General features: G+C 37.1%; 3 protein-coding genes and 5 non-coding genes across 10 annotated transcripts; 5 read left to right on the top strand and 3 right to left on the bottom strand.

The window, feature by feature from the left end:
- Positions 1-1,087: 1,087 nt before the first annotated feature.
- Positions 1,088-1,161, top strand: trnan-guu (transfer RNA asparagine (anticodon GUU)). The gene has a single exon. It is a non-coding gene; the product is annotated as a tRNA-Asn (tRNA).
- A 5,719-nt stretch (positions 1,162-6,880) lies between these two features.
- Positions 6,881-6,952, bottom strand: trnah-gug (transfer RNA histidin (anticodon GUG)). Its single transcript has one exon. It is a non-coding gene; the product is annotated as a tRNA-His (tRNA).
- A 418-nt stretch (positions 6,953-7,370) lies between these two features.
- Positions 7,371-7,443, top strand: trnaf-gaa (transfer RNA phenylalanine (anticodon GAA)). Its single transcript has one exon. It is a non-coding gene; the product is annotated as a tRNA-Phe (tRNA).
- Positions 7,444-7,767: 324 nt separating this feature from the next.
- On the bottom strand, positions 7,768-9,530 carry LOC107712744 (3-beta-hydroxysteroid-Delta(8),Delta(7)-isomerase-like). Of its 2 annotated transcripts, none has more exons than XM_016518089.1 (5): positions 9,353-9,530; positions 8,923-9,229; positions 8,746-8,782; positions 8,543-8,673; positions 7,768-8,403 (listed from the first exon to the last, which is right to left on the bottom strand). In XM_016518089.1, the coding sequence occupies exons 2-5, from the start codon at positions 9,227-9,229 to the stop codon at positions 8,180-8,182; spliced, it is 699 nt and encodes a 232-aa protein (XP_016373575.1). In that variant the 5' UTR covers positions 9,353-9,530; the 3' UTR covers positions 7,768-8,179. The 2 variants fall into 2 exon arrangements, with proteins under 2 accessions (XP_016373575.1, XP_016373573.1); XM_016518087.1 differs by having other exon boundaries at positions 9,396-9,530.
- A 278-nt stretch (positions 9,531-9,808) lies between these two features.
- trnah-gug (transfer RNA histidin (anticodon GUG)) lies at positions 9,809-9,880 on the bottom strand. Its single transcript has one exon. It is a non-coding gene; the product is annotated as a tRNA-His (tRNA).
- Positions 9,881-10,275: 395 nt separating this feature from the next.
- Positions 10,276-10,347, top strand: trnae-uuc (transfer RNA glutamic acid (anticodon UUC)). The gene has a single exon. It is a non-coding gene; the product is annotated as a tRNA-Glu (tRNA).
- A 298-nt stretch (positions 10,348-10,645) lies between these two features.
- On the top strand, positions 10,646-12,185 carry LOC107712745 (coiled-coil domain-containing protein 115-like). 2 transcript variants are annotated; one of them, XM_016518091.1, is made up of 5 exons: positions 10,646-10,907; positions 11,049-11,152; positions 11,242-11,345; positions 11,511-11,687; positions 11,911-12,185. In XM_016518091.1, exons 1-5 carry the CDS (start codon positions 10,800-10,802, stop codon positions 12,036-12,038), a joined length of 621 nt encoding a protein of 206 aa, XP_016373577.1. In that variant the 5' UTR covers positions 10,646-10,799; the 3' UTR covers positions 12,039-12,185. The 2 variants fall into 2 exon arrangements, with proteins under 2 accessions (XP_016373577.1, XP_016373576.1); XM_016518090.1 differs by having other exon boundaries at positions 11,505-11,687.
- Positions 12,186-13,271: 1,086 nt separating this feature from the next.
- LOC107712743 (zinc finger BED domain-containing protein 4-like) lies at positions 13,272-16,506 on the top strand. The gene is made up of 3 exons (XM_016518086.1): positions 13,272-13,669; positions 13,842-14,006; positions 14,598-16,506. Exons 2-3 carry the CDS (start codon positions 13,857-13,859, stop codon positions 16,338-16,340), a joined length of 1,893 nt encoding a protein of 630 aa, XP_016373572.1. The 5' UTR covers positions 13,272-13,669; positions 13,842-13,856; the 3' UTR covers positions 16,341-16,506.
- The last annotated feature ends 4,625 nt before the right edge of the window (positions 16,507-21,131 follow it).

Below are 21,131 nucleotides of genomic sequence, written 5' to 3'. Positions count from 1 at the left end.
CACACACACACACACACACACACACACACACACACACACAAAATTGCTGAGGGCTTCGCACAGGGCCTTGCACCCCCCTTGCGACAGCCCTGTCTGTGTCATTTAATGAATGCAATCACAAAGGTCTGCAGTCTTAGTCGCTTTCTAAAAGCATATCTTCCATTATTCTGTAAGGAATATTGATTTCAGTTTATACTTAAGCACGTTTACCCTTAAAGACAGATCATAAAAAATATTGAACACAAAGCCTAATTAAGATTTACACTTCATCTGCAGTACACAGTGTACAGTACACAATTATGTATCGATAGTATGTATGTTAGGCGGTCATGCAGCATGCATTAGGCATGACATGCAGTTAAAAAAATGCATCAAAATATTTGATTAAGAATTCATGTTAAAAATGTAGCACTGCACTAGTGGAGTGACTTTACTCTGCATATATTATTAAAGAGCGACATCTAGTGTCAAGCTCAGAGTGTAACTACAGCTACTGCTATTTATTAGAATTAATATGGGCATTTATTATAATGAAATATTTATTGTTTTATTCTTAATAAAAAAAAAACATTACAAAATTTTAATGGTTTATAAGACTTTAATTTTTTTTATAAAAAAATTGCTATTTATTAGAATTAATATGGGCATTTATTATAATGAAATATTTATTGTTTTATTCTTAATAAAAAAAAACATTACAAAATTTTAATGGTTTATAAGACTTTAATTTTTTTTATAAAAAATGTTTTTATATCGCGTTGATATGACTAATAGTCTGCAGTTACTGGCAGCTGTAACTTGCTGTTAAATAAAACAAGACCTCTGAGAAGTACAAGAAATAATATGAAAACATGCACTAAGCCATTTAATATTGCCTAATAGTTGCTTTTGAATGAATTCACGATTTCCAGTGTTACATATTGACAGCAGTCCCATAAAGGTCTGTGGATAGGCAATACCTTTAGGTAAACCTCAAAATTGCCTTTGTGGCAATACCTTCATAATGTGTGATTTATATTCTATTCAGACTTTCAGAAAGAAAACAGGTTTCTTCTTAATGAAACATTCCAGTTGCGGTAGGCACAAGGTCTCTGTGGCGCAATCGGTTAGCGCGTTCGGCTGTTAACCGAAAGGTTGGTGGTTCGAGCCCACCCAGGGACGTTCAGTTTTTATTTTTTATTTTTTTCATTTATTTTTGAGTAATTAATGTAAACGTTATATAGACGCTGCAGAAGTAGCAACCTAATGAAGTATGCATTTAAATGTTCATATAGGCCAAAATTTATATCACGATATATTTCTTAATTTCGGTCGATTACGATATCATTCCGATATCGATATGAACACTATTTAAAAAAGCCTCATAAAAACTGCCAAGAACACCCACAACAGATGTCTGTACCTACAAACTTATAAAAAGTTAATTTGCCAAGTCTATGAAACCTCTTCCTATAAAACTATTTCATTTTTTAGAAAGAAAAAAACAGCACAAATAAATTAATGTTCACCTTTTATTTGTATTTAGCCTTCATACAAACAAGAAATGTGAAATCACTGTCAAATAAACATCTCAGACTCGCCTTATTAATTATTAATATCTTTAACTTCAAACTATAAGCTAACATACCAGTCAAAAGTTTTTGAACAGTAAGATTTTTTAAGTTTTTTTTAAAGAATTCTCTTTTGCTCACCAAGCCTGCATTTATTTGATCCAAAATACAGCAAAAACAGTAACATTTTGAAATATTTTTTACAATTTAAAATAACCTTTCTATTTGGAAATAGAAAACCTTCAGAAATCATTCTAATATGCTGATTTGCTGATTATCAATATTTAAAACAGTTGAGTACATTTTTTTTCAAGATTCTTTGATGAACAGAAATATACAAAGATCAGCATTTATCTGAAAAAAAAAGCTTTTGTAACATTATACACTACCATTCAAAAGCTTGGAGTCAGTATATATATTTGGGGGGGGGTTATAGAAATTATATTTCTATAATTGGGGGGAAATTATAGAAATTAATACTTTTATTTAGCAAGGATGCTTTAAATTGATCAAAAGTGATGATAAAGACATTTATAATGTTACAAAAGATTTCTATTTCAGATAAATGCTGTTTTCAACTTTAAAATTTTTACTGTTTTTGCTGTACTTTGGATCAAATAAATGCAGGCTTGGTGAGCAGAAGATACTTCTTTAAAAAAACAATAAAAATCTTACTCTTAAAAAACCTTTGACTGGTAGTGTAGGCTGATTATACTTATATATTGAAACAAATGTGCTTCAGCCAGGATAAAGAGTATGAAAGTATGCTCGTCCAAACGAAGCTGTTGATCAACACGCATTTCTGTCGTTTTATCTGGCTAAACAGAACCGAACAATAATAAACAGTAATAAACTAAATGAAGAATGAAAAGAGAAGTATTCCTGTAGAACGCTTTCCGAGTGATTATAAGAACCTTTACCGGTCACGTGACAAGAAGTCACATGACATCACTGTTACGTAGAGATTGCGTAGTTTAGTATGAATTCTGTGAATGCAATATTAACAGGATTTATATGTATGAACAAATATAGCGTTCAAGTTATAATTAATGTTATTTTTCCAAAAATATGGGTTGTGTAATTAAATATTCACCCAGTATGTTTTGTGTGTAATCTGAACTTGCTGAATATCTCGCTTGCATATGCTGTATTTGTGACTTTTTTAAGTATGGACTCGAATTCGTAAAACACACACACAAAAGTATGGAGTTGCTGCAGAAAACAAAAATTAAGCAACAACAAAAACGTTGCTGGAGACGGGCTTATTTTCCAGCCCTATGTTCATATATTTTGAGTACAAACTGAAAGGTCTGCAGTTGGTACTAGCTTTTTTTTTTTTTTTTTTTACATCTTTCAAGTATAGACCTTCAAAACTGAGTTTGTTTGAAAGATTTTCAGTTTGATTTGATACTCCAAGCTTTTGCATTTTTATTCCTAATGATAGATATCAAATAGAGCATTGCAGTGATGACATTTTTACCGACAACCCAGAAGTTATGATCACCCTGGTTGCCTTAACAAAAATTACAATAGGATTTATCCATTGGCTTTTGGATTATTGTAGGCTCTGTGATAAAAAAAAAAGTGATTCTTAAACATTTTGTTCATCATAATAATCTTACAAATAAACACAACTTTATATGTACTTTGAAACCTAAATACAGAAGCAACAAGATGTAGATAAATGTAGGCTATAACGAACTACACCATGGTTGCATGACATAAACGTCACCACAACTAAGCTTCCGACAACTCTTTTAGTCTTTAATTAAAAAACAATTTTCATAAAAGTTTGAGTTAGTTTGCAATAGCACGATTATAAACCCAACGAGGCTGTGAAAGTAGACTAGTGAGTAGATGAGTTTACCTGTCAAGCATGATGATATTTAATGTCCCCAATAACCTCTGTAGTCCTAGTAACAAAGGTTTTTAAAAAATCACAAGGGGGTATTACTGATGTATTTTATGTTGTAGAATAAGGTGTGAAAATATCTTGAGCTGTTAACCATTCAGAATACACATTCAGGGCAATGGAACCCATTTCTGGGTTTTGGCCTACAAAAATACATCATCTCTGCCACACTGTATATGGACTGCTGACAAAGCTTCACTTGGAATAGACTAATACTTGGTGCAACAATCTGTAATATCATGCATCTTGCCAGGTAGACTTTTTTTATCTTGAGCATGAAATATGGTGACAAAATGAACCTTAACAATTAGTAATTTATAATATGAAGAATTTATTATTCAATGTAGCTCATTTTTAAGGGCTGCTTTAAACATTATGAAAGAGCGACCTCTTGTGTTAAACTCAGAGGAAAAACTGTAATGTATAAGTTCGCCCCTTGCTTTTCCTGTAGAGGGCGGTAAAAGTTCACCATTGGGTATTTCTTTGCTCTTTTTTTACTGCTTTTTTCGGGATCTACTGGGACAGTGATAAAGATCTACCAGTCGATCGCGACCGAAGGGTTGGCGACCACTGGCTTAGGGTAACCAAAGTTAAAGGGTTAGTTCACCCAAAAATTATCCTGTGTTTTACTCACCCTCTGGGAATCCTATGTGTATATGAATTTCTTCTTTCAGACGAATCCAGTGTTATATTAAAAATTGTCTTGGCTCTTCCAAGCTCTATCATTGCAGTCAGAAGGTGTTTCTGTTCAACTGTCCACAAGTCATCAAATAAAGCACGCACATCCATAATAAAACGTGCCTCACACGGCTCCGGGGGCTGAATAAAGGCCTCCTGTAGCGAATCCTTGCATTTTCAAAAGAAAAAATATCCATATTTCAAACGTAATAAACACTTTTCTCTCACTTTAGGTATCTGTCATACGCGGAAGGCGTTCCGGCGGATGATGTAGGACGTATGCGCAGCGTGATTAGTGACGAATGTGGAGAGAGAACAAAAAACGCCGGTTATGAATTAGAAGTACATACCGAGGATTTGTAAAGAAAAATGTCAGAGGATTTCGATCTAAACCAAGAGGAGACTGGGTTTCCTTTACTGAAGTAAGGAAACTTTGCTTCCTTTGATCCTGTAAACAAACTCGTATTCGCATACGTCATACGCCTTCCGCCGGAACGGCTTCCGCGTATCGGAAGTGAGAGAAAAGTGTTTATTACGTTTGAAATATGGATATTTTTCTTATGAAAATGCATGGATTCGCTACAAGAGACCTTTATTCACCCCTGGAGCCGTGTGAGGCATGTTTTATTATGGATGTGCGCGCTTTATTTGACGACTTGTGGACAGTTGAACAGAAACACCCGCTGACTGCAATGATAGAGCTTGGAATAGCCAGGACCATTTTTAATCTCTCTCTGATTGGATTCGTCTGAAAGAAGAAAGTCATATACACCTAGGATGCCTCAAGGGTGAGTAAAACACAGGCTAATTTTCATTTTTAGGTGAACTAACCCATTAACCAAACAAAACGCACCAATGGCGACAGACTGACTGCTTTTGAAAATACTATAGAAGTGTAATGTGACTTTAATGTGAGAACAATTACTGTAAAACTAAAAATAACTGACAATTGTTGAGTTGTTTTTGTAAAAAAAAATGTTTTCTTGTTTAAATCAACGTGACGATCTTAAATTTAGTGAAAAGATATATTGGTATGTATATATTATTGTACTAAGATGGCATGGTTAGTAAGTGGATAAATGATTCCCTTGAATCAGTAGGGAGAGCTCATCTGCTCCTATTAATACATAAACAATTACAGAAAACAGAATTCACAACACAAGTTAAGATCATCAGGTGACCAGTTTTTCAAGTGGGTTCAAGTGAACCCACTGGTTGCTAAAAATGGAGATTATGAGGGTTTAATTAAGTAAAAAAGCATAAATATTTGTGTTTATTTTCAGCTCATGTCCATACAGAAATACAAAGCCCATGGGGGATGTGGAGTGAATGTCCTACTTGTTGATGTTGGCACAGCGCAGCTCCCCTCAAAGAAGTGGTATGTATTGAGAAGATCTACTGTAAAAACCTAAACAGCAGTTTACCTTTGTCTGTAAACTGTCCAAGTTGGAGTGGCAGCCATTTTTAAACAGAACTCCCCAAGATCCCGCCCACAAACGTGTGCATCATCTTAAAGCACAAGTTCTCTTGAAGGTGTAGTAGGACATATAAAATCATGTATATCTAATTCACAACTAAAACTAAATGTCTTCTTTTGAGAATGAAGATGAAGTGTGGGTTTCAGAGTGATAGTTATGAAGTGGTGGCCACCGACAAAAAATTATGGCTTCAGTCCAAGGGGGGCCTTCATAGCCGAAATAGCTCAGTTGGGAGAGCGTTAGACTGAAGATCTAAGCATTTTTGGTATTCAGATGTATGAATATGTTCACGAGACATTAAGGGAATATTTTCAAACTATTATTTTAAAACATCCTAATGATAAACGGAGTCAAACAGACTTTGCACCTCACTCACACAGTTGAGAAAGGAAACTCTGGTCTTTAGGAATGATGGTGTAGTATAAAGAGAACCATCCCTCAATGACCCCATGGATGAAGCCACACACAGTGAACCAGCACAGAGCTAACCTCCTCCCTCCACTGAGCCTGCTTCCACACACCTTACGGCCAGTCAGTGACCAGGTGGCCAGCAGCAGTATCCCGGACACAGAGAACAGGAATATGAGAATCTCTGACATTGAACGGTCATTGGCCACATAGTTGGGAATGGACAGGTTGCGTGGCCAATAGGGGTGATTTATAGTTTCTTCTTCCTTCAACATCTGTAAACGTTTATGAGACAAAATTTATAAATGGTAGCATTAGAAAAAGTTAATCTGGAGTAACGGATCTTGCACCAGAAAAGAACATACTACATGGAAATGACTTTATACGTCTGTATTTATTCTGTGATGAGTTGTGAAATATGCAAGAAATTAGATTACTTACCGCGTTACTCTTTATGTTGCATATAACTGTCCTCTTAAAGGTGGAGAGCGCGGCAATGAAAATTTGCTCTTTGAAACTACATTGTCAAATACAGAAACATCGCACCACCGAGTCACAGCCTACTAAAAGCCCACGTGATTCACGCTGCCCAATCACTTTTCGGCTTTGTGGGAGGAACAACCCATGGTGAAATGTACTCGGCTTGCAGTTGGACGATCTTCTCGGAACATGCATGTCGTCACATGTGATTAAGTGCGTATATGCTGGAAGAAATGCATGATATATTTTGTAAATTAATACCTTTTGTCTCGTAAATCACGTTTAGCGGTTGTTAATAAAGTGATGCATAAAATAAAACGAAGTTCACAAGTTGAAAAAACACACACTCCTATGCCGTGATAGGGAGTCATCCCTGCCGTGACCCGGATTCGAACCGGGGTTGCTGCGGCCACAACGCAGAGTACTAACCACTATACGATCACGGCGAGCTACTGGAGGTAGTGGAAGCTGTCAGTGGAATTGGCTTTTAATGTCTATATATTAATGCGTTTAAACAGCTTTTCTATTGCAATATTTTCTCAGTTATATTGTGCTGGCACATGAGCATACTACTTTTTCTAGCCTGCGAATCAATACTAGAACTTGATGATTTACAGTAATTCACAACGCAGCATGTTACATTTTTATGGTGTCTAGTGAAAATAAAGTGAGCTTCTGCCATTGATCTTTAAGTTTAATAATTGACTTCTGCAGTGCTGGATACGGTATTAAAAGAACTAACACGAATGACGGACACTATGATAAACTGAAATTATAGTATTTACAAATTCATATTATATATCCTAGCTTAAAAGCGTCTGCTTTCGACAAAGTTATGGCTTCAGTCCAAGGGGGGCCTTCATAGCCGAAATAGCTCAGTTGGGAGAGCGTTAGACTGAAGATCTAAAGGTCCCTGGTTCGATCCCGGGTTTCGGCATTTTGACACTTCACTGTTGTGAATAAGTCTTATACTTTTAACCCAAACCGATTTGTATTATTTCATCATTATTCTATAAATTCTTTTATTTGTAGTTTTTTTTTTTTAAACGCTAAACACAAAGACAAATTATCACCACCACAATACCACACATAAAGCATTTCTGTGTATTCATTGATGGGTATATAGTAAAATAAAATATTTTCCAATATTTAACAACAAAGAAAATGGAGCCATATAATTATTTCATAAATGCTCATTTAACCAAGAAAGACGGGATTAGAAAAAATATATAGATTTATAAAGAACAGATTTGGCTTACTTTATTGTCTCATTGTATGTGTCTTGAAATGTGATAAAACAGCCAGGCGACAGTGATATAAGGGGTGTAACATTTAATAAAATCTCAGATATAATAATTTGATAACAGCATACAAAAGAATATTAAGAAAGGCACCCGAGTAGAGATAACTGATATAGAGCAACAGTGTCATAAAAACACCGGTAAATATAAAGCAACCCTGCTGGAGCTGTATTGTGAATATTTAATCAACAATTTCATTTCTGTAATGAATATGACACATTACACTTATGGCATTTTCCATTTTCTTCCATGAATGGCACTATATTATTATAAAATTACATTCAAAATATATTATCTCCACATACTGTATAATACCAAGTAATGTGTACAGTATTTCATTATTTTTTCATATCCCTTCCATTTTCTACTGGTCTAGCTTCTTTTAGACTTTCCTTTTAGTGCAGCTTTATCAAACATGGATTGACAGGCAGATAGCTGACACCATGAGTCCACTATAAGAATGAAAGGGATGACAATCCACAAAGTATTCATAAACACAAAGTAGAACCAGAAGTAGATGGGGTGACCATATTCGCTGTGAATATATCCATCTCTGTGCTCAGTGAAGAAGTAGAGGACTGCACCATACAGCTGACCTGTAAGTAATGGTGGATGTTGAACTTAATTGTGCCTTCGAACATACACTATGTTTCTCTATTTTAAATGATATAATGTGGAATAAATAACTTTTATAATTGCATATACTGTATAGTGCGTCAAAGACACATATCTTACCTAGAGATACAATGAGTTGCAGGACAAATCTGTAAGAATGATTATACAGGAAGGCCACAACAATCCATATGCTAAAGGGACCCCACAGGCACGCGGTCACTGTCTCCATGCTAACGGTGAAATTATCCGCTCTGGAGAAAAGATTTCATATAAGGAGGTTAGATACAATGCATAGACTCAATGCAAGCATGTCTTTAACTTACATTGCATATCTGCTGTCTCCTTTGGAATATTCTTTCCCTGAAGAGGGAAAAAAATAAGCATTTTTGGTATTCAGATGTATGAATATGTTCACGAGACATTAAGGGAATATTTTCAAACTATTATTTTAAAACATCCTAATGATAAACGGAGTCAAACAGACTTTGCACCTCACTCACACAGTTGAGAAAGGAAACTCTGGTCTTTAGGAATGATGGTGTAGTATAAAGAGAACCATCCCTCAATGACCCCATGGATGAAGCCACACACAGTGAACCAGCACAGAGCTAACCTCCTCCCTCCACTGAGCCTGCTTCCACACACCTTACGGCCAGTCAGTGACCAGGTGGCCAGCAGCAGTATCCCGGACACAGAGAACAGGAATATGAGAATCTCTGACATTGAACGGTCATTGGCCACATAGTTGGGAATGGACAGGTTGCGTGGCCAATAGGGGTGATTTATAGTTTCTTCTTCCTTCAACATCTGTAAACGTTTATGAGACAAAATTTATAAATGGTAGCATTAGAAAAAGTTAATCTGGAGTAACGGATCTTGCACCAGAAAAGAACATACTACATGGAAATGACTTTATACGTCTGTATTTATTCTGTGATGAGTTGTGAAATATGCAAGAAATTAGATTACTTACCGCGTTACTCTTTATGTTGCATATAACTGTCCTCTTAAAGGTGGAGAGCGCGGCAATGAAAATTTGCTCTTTGAAACTACATTGTCAAATACAGAAACATCGCACCACCGAGTCACAGCCTACTAAAAGCCCACGTGATTCACGCTGCCCAATCACTTTTCGGCTTTGTGGGAGGAACAACCCATGGTGAAATGTACTCGGCTTGCAGTTGGACGATCTTCTCGGAACATGCATGTCGTCACATGTGATTAAGTGCGTATATGCTGGAAGAAATGCATGATATATTTTGTAAATTAATACCTTTTGTCTCGTAAATCACGTTTAGCGGTTGTTAATAAAGTGATGCATAAAATAAAACGAAGTTCACAAGTTGAAAAAACACACACTCCTATGCCGTGATAGGGAGTCATCCCTGCCGTGACCCGGATTCGAACCGGGGTTGCTGCGGCCACAACGCAGAGTACTAACCACTATACGATCACGGCGAGCTACTGGAGGTGGTGGAAGCTGTCGGTGGAATTCGCCTTTAATGTCTATATATTAATGCGTTTAAACAGCTTTTCTATTGCAATATTTTCTCAGTTATATTGTGCTGGCACATGAGCATACTACTTTTTCTAGCCTGCGAATCAATACTAGAACTTGATGATTTACAGTAATTCACAACGCAGCATGTTACATTTTTATGGTGTCTAGTGAAAATAAAGTGAGCTTCTGCCATTGATCTTTAAGTTTAATAATTGACTTCTGCAGTGCTGGATACGGTATTAAAAGAACTAACACGAATGACGGACACTATGATAAACTGAAATTATAGTATTTACAAATTCATATTATATATCCTAGCTTAAAAGCGTCTGCTTTCGACAAAATGCATATATCCCATATGGTCTAGCGGTTAGGATTCCTGGTTTTCACCCAGGCGGCCCGGGTTCGACTCCCGGTATGGGAAGTAAGCGTTTTCTTTTTTTTACCATGAAATATGTATGCACGACAAAAGTAACGCGCGCGCGTGTTTTATGAATTCGAGTCCATACTTAAAAAAAGTCACAAATACAGCATATGCAAGCGAGATATTAAGCAAATTCAAATTACACACAAAACATACTGGGTGAATATTTAATTACACAACCCATATTTTTGGAAAAATAACATTAATTATAACTTGAACGCTATATTTGTTCATACATATAAATCCTGTTAATATTGCATTCACAGAATTCATACTAAACTACGCAATCTCTACGTAACAGTGATGTCATGTGACTTCTTGTCACGTGACCGGTAAAGGTTCTTATAATCACTCGGAAAGCGTTCTACAGGAATACTTCTCTTTTCATTCTTCATTTAGTTTATTACTGTTTATTATTGTTCGGTTCTGTTTAGCCAGATAAAACGACAGAAATGCGTGTTGATCAACAGCTTCGTTTGGACGAGCAGTTGCTGCTTTTCATGGACCAGCTCGAGGCTCTGGAGGAGAAACGACATAAACTTAATTCCCTTATAGAGGAGGTGAAACGTGCAATTACACTTGATTAGTTTGAGCACATATTCATATTGGGAATGGAATCCAACTTGTCCATAATTACGTATTGCACGCGAAATATTTTAATTTGTATTCTTAATATAATTAGATTTATTCTCTTAACACAGGGATGGTTTTCAATTGCCAAAGCACGTTATTCAATGGGAAATAAGCAAGTCTCCGCTCTGCAGTACGCTAGTGAGATGGAGCCGCTTGTTTATGTTGAAACCAGGTTCGTATCATCCCATGCAATTAAATAACATTTGATTGTGTATAAGTCTTAATCATTTACATAGATCCATGTGCTTGCCTTAACAACAGTGTGCTGGAAGGTGGAACAGCTGAGCTCAAATGTGAGAGAAAAGAGAATAAAACGGAAGAATTGAAAAGTGACACGATAGAAGACATTGGTGCGAAAGAGACCGGTATGTCAGATTTACTGACATTTAAATTACTCTATTATGTTTTGATTTAAGTCAAGTCTTTCCAAAGTGTTGCTTGTTGTTTACTTATCTAATATTACACATGTAGGGGCCTAAAGCTGTATTTGTATGATTTTTTGTTCATGACAACATTATTGAAAGTTTCAGGTCTTAGAAGGCGAATAAATACCATACAAAAGGGGGTTAAAGAGGAGGAACAGGAGACAGACCCTCAAGTAAAAACAAAGGCAGAATCATGCACACCTGAGCAGAGGGATCCTTTGAAGTGGTTTGGAATCCTTGTACCACAAAATCTGAAACAAGCCCAGTCTGCTTTTAAAGAGGGTGAGCTCTTTTGTCTTTTATAAATATTGTTTGCTTATGCTATATTTAATTCTATCCCTCTGTAGTATACTGATGTGATGTGCTTTGCTGCACATTTGCTGTGTGGCGTATATTTGAAGAATTATTTCAACATCATTTTTGTTTTATGGAAATACTGTTTCTTGTAGTCTGGGTTTATTTAACAGTTAACACTTTTTTTAAACACATTTTCTCCCCCCCCCAGTCATCACTCTCTCAGCAGAAATTGCATCTCTACAAAGTGCAATACTTGCTACAAGAAAAGAAATGCAGGCACAGATGAAGGAAAAGCAAGAGAAGACTCAACCAGAAATGAAAAAAGAATACCTGTGATCTTATTCACTTTCATCTATAATCTTTATTTGTTGAAATTTTGTATGAACCAAATGGACCCATAGTCCTCAATTTTACTGTATTGAATAATATCAAATGTTTGACATGTCAAGAGATCACTGAAAACACTCTAATTATATGAACAAAGTTGTTTTCCTAATAAAAATATCTTTGATTAACCATATGATCTTTTTTGAGCAGTAATGCAGTTAAATTCAGGATAGTCCTAAACGTATAAAAGTATTACAACAATTAGATTCATTTTCAGCACGTTAGTTTTTAAGAACTATGTGGTTGAACATCATTTTGTCCTTTTAAATGTAAATACTCCTGCAATCATTAGTTATCAGATATTTCATGTCAAGTCACGTTTTTTTTTTGTGTATAGTGCTTTTGACAATACAGATTGTGTCTAAGCAGCTTCACAGTAATAGGGAAAATAGCATAGCAGAATCAATTATGGAAACTCAACTAAGGAGAGTTCATATTCTGCTGTGAAGCAGCTCTAAAAGACAACAGTGTCTTTGTTCTGTTCAGATCAAGTCATTTTAGTGTTGGTTCAGTTAAAATTCAATAACTGAACTTCGTCGAAATCTATATAGTAATCTATATTAGTAAATAAAACGGCTATAAAAAGGCAATGTTCTCGCCGTTTCTGTGTGGCTGAATCATATCCGTCAGATCATTAAAATGCATGACTAAATGCATATTCTTTCCCATTTTAAAGGGGTCATATGATGCGATTTCAAGTTGTCCTTTCTCTTTGGAGTGTTACAAGCTGATTGTGCATAGATAAGATCCCTGAAGTTGCAAAGACTAAAGTCTCAAAACCAAAGAGATACACAACGAAGCGTTTGAGAGAGGCGGGGCATAGAGGACCTACAATAATGTACAGTATTTGAAAAATAATGTGTTTTTTGAACATTAAAGCATGTCAACATATTCTGTTACACCAAATACACAAAATAATGATCTTTAAAAAAGCATCATATGACCCCTTTAAACTGAACAACGGAATTGTGAGAGATGGCAAGTTCATAGGTTTTTCTGTTTGATTAAACAAATATCAATCTACATACGCTTACCTGGAAGAAGATGGTTTCTCGAATCCAAGCAATACTTAAGTAATCATGTTAAATGTAAATGTAACTTTTTCTTGACGTTATCAAAAATTCCTGCTGAAACCTCAAAAAACATTTCAAGTGTTAAACGTGCACGAGCAGTAAGTATCAGGCGCGTCCTCGCCTCCTCTTGTTTGAGCTATTAGATTACATTTAATCACTGCATGAAACTAACGTACAAAACGAGAAATACACACATCACGACCTTTGTTGTGTTACTTCATTAGCCTTGTATCAAGTTGTAGGTGCTTGTTCACGAATAAAATCAAAACATTCAAACAGAGGCGGAATGGTAAATAAATAAATAAATATATATTCCCCATTCGCCGTCTACTTCCTGGTGTTCGTCGGAAAAGAGCTGTTAGCGGATAGCGATGTTTACGGTCGGAACCGACACCGTTTGCGTGCTCACGCAGATTTGACGGAAGTCTGTTTTTATGTTTTTACGGAGACGTGTAACCGAGAAGATGTTTTCACAATGACAGGACGATGCGATCAATGTCAGACCAGGTGAACACGCTATTTCGGTCAGATTACTATCCTGTTATCTCTATGCTGAGACGAGGCTATTAACATTGATTCTCAAAAGCTAGACTAATATTTGATAAAAACAAAAGAGGATATCACATTGTTCTCGTTTTTAAGTGTTATTCTTACTGTATTGATGCTCATATCGTGGAAGATTTGAAGATCACTGATGGCGTCAAAATCTAGGGTCTCCATTCTGGATTACTTCAATATCGTCTGTGAGGGAGAAAATGGCAAAATTGAATCAAACTGCAAAGCTTGTGGCACAAGGATTCAGGCTAAACGGACAGTTACTTCTAACTTTGTTACACATTTAAAGGTACGGGTTCATTTTTTTATGTAAGTGTTTTGCATCTAATAACATGGCAAATTTAACCAATATAACCAATAATGCGTTGCCACTATTCAGGGTCATGGAAATTTAAAATATCAATTAAAATTGTAATTTCCTGGTCAATAGTTATAGAAAATAATAAATAAAAAAAATGTAATAAAATGTGCTGTGTTAGTGCAATTTCTTTCAAGATTTAAAGGTACGGGTTCATTTTTTTATGTAAGTGTTTTGCATCTAATAACATGGCAAATTTAACCAATATAACCAATAATGCGTTGCCACTATTCAGGGTCATGGAAATTTAAAATATCAATTAAAATTGTAATTTCCTGGTCAATAGTTATAGAAATTAATTTAAAAAAAAAAATGTAATAAAATGTGCTGTGTTAGTGCAATTTCTTTCAAGTCGGTTTATGATACACAAATGACTGGAAATATCATAAAAGTTCAATAGTCAGAAAGTGTGAGAACCTTTAATATTATGTTCTTTGTGTGTGTTTAGATATATGTTTACATGATTATGTATATTGTGTTCTATATGTATTTCACCTGTATATAATTATGTCACATTCACAGCGCAAACATCAGGCCATGTATGATGAGTTTGTGAGGAAGAAAGATGTGAAAAGGGAAGCAATGCAGATGTGTACTGGCCCTCCAAGTGGTCGAGTGATCTCTCAAAGCGGTGCCGGGATGAACAAGTTTGACTACAGTGACCCTCGCCAATCCCTAATTTCAGAAGCTATTGCCAAGATGATCATCCGAGACCTGCAACCGGCACAAATAGTGGAATATGAGGGTTTCCGTGAGCTTCTTCAGCTGCTGGAGCCCCGTTACATTCCGGTACCATGCCATTATATACAACAGCAGCTCCTGCCAGCCTATGTCTCCCAAGTGCAACTAGCTGCCAAACAGGCTCTAAAAGGAGCCGAGTCCTGCAGTGTGACCCTTGACCTGTGGAGAAGCAGCTCTGCAGGTAACAACAGTGGTGCTGGGTTTCTTGGAGTGACATGCCATTTCATAAATGCAGACTGGCACATCAGATCCACTCTTTTGGCATGCTTACCTCTTCCAGACCACAGCAACACACTGCAAATGCTCAGCGAGTTTGATGAGATCTCCGAATCCCATGGCATGTCTGGCAAAGTGTTCAGAGTCGTCGCAGACTTGTCACCCTGTGAAAACAGATCTGCTTTTCGTCTTCCTGGGTTCAATCTAATTGGACATGGTGAAGAAGATGGTAGCGATGAAGAGTCTAGTGCAGGAGAAGACAAAGAAGCCATTAGTAGCATCGAGAACTGCAAGTCTTTAGATCAGTGTCTTGGTCGAAGTAGGATAGACTGCTTTGCTCGATTACTAGCTCAGTGTGTGAAGGAAGGAGTTTGCGCTTCCCCTCAGATATCAGTTCCTCTAAACAAAGCAGCCCACCTGTATAACTACATAATTGCTACAGTGGCTCCTGAAAAACTTGTCCAAGTGTTCGGCTCCAGTACCTCAACAAATTGGCCCTCATCCACAGACAAGTGGAACGCTCAGTTAAAAATATTGCGGCAAATGGTGGAGTCAATGGATTTTCTTGAGGACATTGTGGATATAAATGACCTAGTCCTCGGTAACTTAGAAAAAGCAGTGCTGCGGGAGCTGGTTGAGGTGTTGGAGCCTTTTGAGGAGGCCTCAGACATGGTCCAAGGAGACAAGCACGTGTCCATCAGCCTAGCCCTGCCCTGTGTGCTAGGTCTGTGCAAGCATCTGGCTGAGGTCGTAACTCACCAGTGCTCTGGGATCGTGATGGGATTGTCTCAAGCTCTGAACCGCAGACTGGCAGGCATTCTTGAGGACCCTCTTTATGTAACAGCCACCACCCTGGACCCACAGTTCAAGCTGTCCTGGAGCAGTGACAGCGACTGGCACAAACAGGTGATGCTGGAAGAGGTTGGAAAGCATACTCAGCCTTTGAGTCCACTAGAACATCACTCAGAGGCCCAGCCATCGCCGTCCAAACGCTGCAAGCTGTTCTCTTTCATTAAGCAGAGGCCGACCGCCCAGGCCAAGACTGTGGAGCAGGAGCTGTCCACATATCTCCACGAAGAACCCACAGATGAGGATCCACTACAATACTGGAAACGCAAGTCCATCGATTTCCCCCTGCTCTCACAAGTAGCCAAAAAAGTTTTTACTGTGCCAGCAACAACTACATCAGTGGACCAGATATTTAACCTTGTTAGCAAGACGCTCAGACCAGAGCAATGCCGACTTCTGCCAAAAAACGTGGACACTCTGATTTACTTGAAGGCTAACTATAGGATACTTTGGTCCTAAATGCTAAGAGAGCTTTAAAGGATTTTCTTTGTACTGATATCAAACCAAACACCTCAAATGCAAAGTGGGGATTGTGCCTGATATATGTATCTATAAAACTGTACATTTACCCCAAAGTAAACAAAATACTGTTGTCAGGAAAAATTCAGTTTTTAGTTATTGTACAAAAGGCTAGACCTAAATTAGATAAATTAATTAGCTATTATAGGTAACCATTTATAATAACTTTCATATCTATCTATCTATCTATCTATCTGTCTGTCTATCTCCTAACTATTTGAAAATATAATGCAATTTGATGAAAAAGGAAATGAAAGTTATTAAGAAAGGAAAAATTGAAATCGCATCATATGACCCCTTTAACCTATTACCTATTATGACTCATTATCAGATGCTGGTTGCCTTTATTGCAGACATTTCTAAACATTATGTTCTGTCTACTCACTTTCACCACCCAAAAATGTAATAGGACCATATAAGTGCAGTGCACATTGTACCTATCCTTGATTAATTGTTAAATATTTACATAATAATTCTCCTTCACTATCTGCATGATGTAGAACCCCAGAAAACACACTATTCTTGCAGCCAAATGCTTTCTCAGAACACCTTTACGAAAAAGAATAGTACATTTCCAACTAAATTAAACATTATCAAACATTTGGTGAAAAATTAGTTAGCTTTATATTAATCTAAGGAAAGAATTGGTCAAATAGAGTTATAGTGTGGCTGACAAGCTTTTTGTGTTGGTTCTTTGTGTACAAAACCCACCCGGTAGAAAAACTGCAGGCAGGTTCTGTAATTGAAAATAATTACATTTCAATCTCTTCTAGCTGGCAGGGCTGAACGAAGAGCAATCAAGCCTGTGGGATATTAAGAAGAGTTGTTGTGCATTAAGGACATTTTGTTGTGAAAAAGACTTTTCCATTTCAGTAAAAAGTGTTTGTTATAAAACCTGACTTTTTGTCCTGTCATAACTGCATACAATAATATGCCAAAGGCCAAGCAATTTCACTGTCTTTATAGCACAATCACTGATGTCAGTGTGTGCATTTACAGTTATAACTACAGCGCACTTGTGCTAAGGTTGTGGATCGCAACAGTAGAGTTTATGCATGCTTGTATTCTGATCATGTGGCGAAGAAAATAGCAAAAGGACATTCAATCAATAAACTCAATTTCAAGCAGATTTATGTGTAAGGCGGGGCGGCACTGCTGCAGTGCAGATATAATGAACATTCGTGAGTGTGTGTATGTGGGATGTGAATCCTGATTTCAGTTTCCCATTCAGTCTCAGAGGGACTACAGTATCATATTCTGGGTAACATTGTACTTGCAATTGCGTATTCTGTTTGTGCACACATAATTTGCAACATCTGCCAAATTTCAAATGGAAAAGCAAAGTCCATTTGACATTTCATTTTCAACATTCATGCAGGAATGGCCCAGCCATATTGAAACAGCAATAGCAGTGGCTCCGATTGCAATTTCATTTCCTCATTGTCACGTTCCCTCTTGCCAAACCTCAAAAGAAATTGCAGTCCTGCTCTCATTTGCAATCTCTATGCCAACAAAGGATGTCTTGTCAGTCTGTTGCTGTGGATGTGATGTGTAGGTTTTTGTGTGGTAAATTGGTCAGTTTCATTTGCTATGAAAATAACATTTATCACTGGCAAGGCGTGTGACTAAACACAATGTCCATTGTAAATAAAAGTGACCTAATTGTTATCCCGGTTAAACTATGAATGTAACATATTTCAAGCCGTTAGATTTGTCCACAATAGGCTGACACATTTTAATTCATTTAATGACATGCTATGGTGCATAACACATATAGCTTATAAAATCCAAAATCAAATGTATGCTGCTTTAATGGGTAAAACCATGTACATACTGACATATTGATATTCACTAACTGAAAAAATTAGCCAACAATTAAAAAACGAACATTAACACAAAGTTATAAAAATGGTAAGAATCATTTTACTAGCATGCTTCTCATTCCAACTCATCTAATAATCCAGGGGAGACTTTAAAACAATTAAATTATCCCTAATATATTTTTTTCTTGAGTAGATGTCGATGTTGTCATGCATGCCGAAACAAACTTAAGTGTGAGAATGGAGCTTTGCTATGGGATGGTCGAGTCACCCAGTAACAAGCAGATTCAGAGTCAGCTGATACCGATACGCACGAATTCACGCGAGTGCTGAAAGATTTCTACCGCTTTGAAATGAAAGCTCAGATGCACCAAGTAAAATTAATGAGGTTTTCTGTCATGCTGTAGCCATAATAGAATATAATGAATGTAGCTAACTGATTAACGTGAGAAAAAAAACCTCGTTCCGCGCCGAGAGGCTCGACACATTTCACACGGCTGTTTGAGATAAACATCACATTTTCATTTTTGGGTGAACTATCCCTTTAATAGATCATATATATGAATTCAAAAATAAATACCCTAGTGATGTATCTGCTTTTCATGGGCAATAACCTTTATAGGTCAAGTCAAATTTATTTGTGTAGTGCTTTTCACAATAAACACTGTTTCAAGGCAGCTAAAAAAACATGATGTTAATGTTTGTAAGTAACATCTTATCTTCATGCCTTTAGGGGATAGTTCACCCAAAAATGGAAATTAGCCCATGATTTACTCACCCTCAGGGCATCCTAGGCGTTTCTGGCAATCCTCTTTCAGACGAACACAATTGCAGTTATATTTAAAATTGTCCTGGCTCTTCCAAACTGTATAATGGCAGTGGTGCCCATTTTTGAAGCCTAAAAAACAGCATCCATCCATCATAAAACTACTCCATACGGCTCCGTGGTGTTGATAAAGGCCTTCTGAAGCGAAACGATGCGTTAGTGTAAGAAAAATATAGATTTAAAAAAATTTATAAACTGTAATCTCCAGCTTCCGGTCGCTCAAGTAGGCGCGTTCACGACAAGGCGTTCGAGCGTATGACGTTGGCGTAGCGGAAGGCACAACGTAAGCTCCGGGGAGAAGAGTGTAGTCTCGTGAGAGGCGTAGCGTTAACTACATCTGTCGTTTGTGCCTCCGCCGCCGCTGCAGCCTCCTCCATCTCGCGGAGTTCCTGGTCGGTATACTCCGGTTCAAACAAATATGGCTGGTTTTGTAGTACTAGTTTGTGACAGGTGTTTTGTTTTGTTTTGCTTTCTCCTCTGTGCTTCCGCATTTGTCACTCTCTCCCCGGAGCTTCCGCTACGCCTATGTCAACGCTCGTCTTTTCGTGATCGCGCCTGCTCCAGCGACCGGAAGCTGGAGATTACAGTTTATAAATAAATAAATAAATCTATATTTTTCTTACACTAACGCATCGTTTCGCTTCAGAAGGCCTTTATTAACACTCCAGAGCCGTGTGGAGTAGTTTTATGATGGATGGATGCAGTTTTTTAGGCTTCAAAAACAGGGGCACCATTCACTGCCATTATACAGCTTGGAAGAGCCAGGACAATTTTAAATATAACTGCGATTGTGTTCGTCTGAAAGAGGATTGTCAGATACTCCTAGGATGCCCTGAGGGTGAGTAAATCATAGGCTAATTTTCATTTTTGTGTGAACTATCCCTTTTAAGAGTCACATTTAGCAGAATTTTGCCATAATACAGGCAATCAAGTTGAGATATGATATATATAGTATATCACCCTGCTCAGGTATACTGACTGTATACGGATAAAGGACATACTTCCAACTTTATATAAAGATGAAGATATAAAGGCAACAATGTAATCACATTTTGTGACAAAATAAACAGCTTGTGAGATTTCCTATAAATGATATATCAATTGAGTGTACTGTATGTATGCGGATAAAGTTGGATATATTATCCAACTTTATAGATAGACATATACTACAGTTTACATTTTGAGAAGATATAAACAATCACGCAGCTCAGATTTTGTTAGAGATGTGGGAATGCAACTACTCTTATTATTGGTGCAGTGTATATGATAAACTACATATAAATTACCAGTACATTTTCCTTCCGTTTCAATTGTGATGGATGAACCAGATTATCAGCCAAAAAATGCATACTTGATGAGGTAATTTGACACTGAAATTGTTTTATCATGGAATAACACCTTCTGTTTCACATACTGTTTTTAAAAATAGTCGACGGTACACAGTGTAAACTGCCCAGTAAGCTAGTATCCTGAACATTACCAAAACCACTGGACTTTCCCTGGTTTCCCAGCTCTGGCAGAGGTTCAAGAATGTGTAAAAACGCTGGCAGGGAACTAGTAACACAGTACTAATGACTCGAAATGGTAGAGTGGGGGCATCAGCACTCTGTACAGGAATCTAACCTTAAAATACACCGTATTTCACATCTGTTATCTTCTTCAGAGTGACCCAGTTCTTCCATCACAACATCTTAAGTGTCTGTAAACGGTAACACAGTTTGCTCACGGGTCAAAAAAATGTGATACTTCAGGGACTGGCCAGTGCCATGCTGACCTTTAGACCACCTTGATGTGAGGGTAGTAAAGGCCTAAACTGAACTATGGCATTCACTATGTGAAGAGACAGAGTCTTTCTGAACACTCTGCCAAACTACAGTTATTAATAAACTGCCTGTTGTTGGTGTGTGAACAGCAATATTATCCTGATCAAAAGGAGAGGGAAATATGAAGAATCTGGGTTATATTCCATTAAGTGGCAATCCTCATTACACATTTGAAATTGAGCAAAAAGAAAACGACTCCTTGATGCACCTGTTGAACAAAATGGGGCAGTGACATGTTTAAACAATGAATGTATAACAACCC

The sequence above is a fragment of the Sinocyclocheilus rhinocerous genome, unplaced genomic scaffold (assembly GCF_001515625.1).
Source record: "Sinocyclocheilus rhinocerous isolate Xijiao unplaced genomic scaffold, SAMN03320098_v1.1 scaffold418, whole genome shotgun sequence".
Classification (NCBI taxonomy): Eukaryota; Metazoa; Chordata; class Actinopteri; order Cypriniformes; family Cyprinidae; genus Sinocyclocheilus; species Sinocyclocheilus rhinocerous.
The sequence above is the reverse complement of the archived record's forward strand: the minus strand, read 5'-3'. Positions and strand labels throughout refer to the sequence as shown.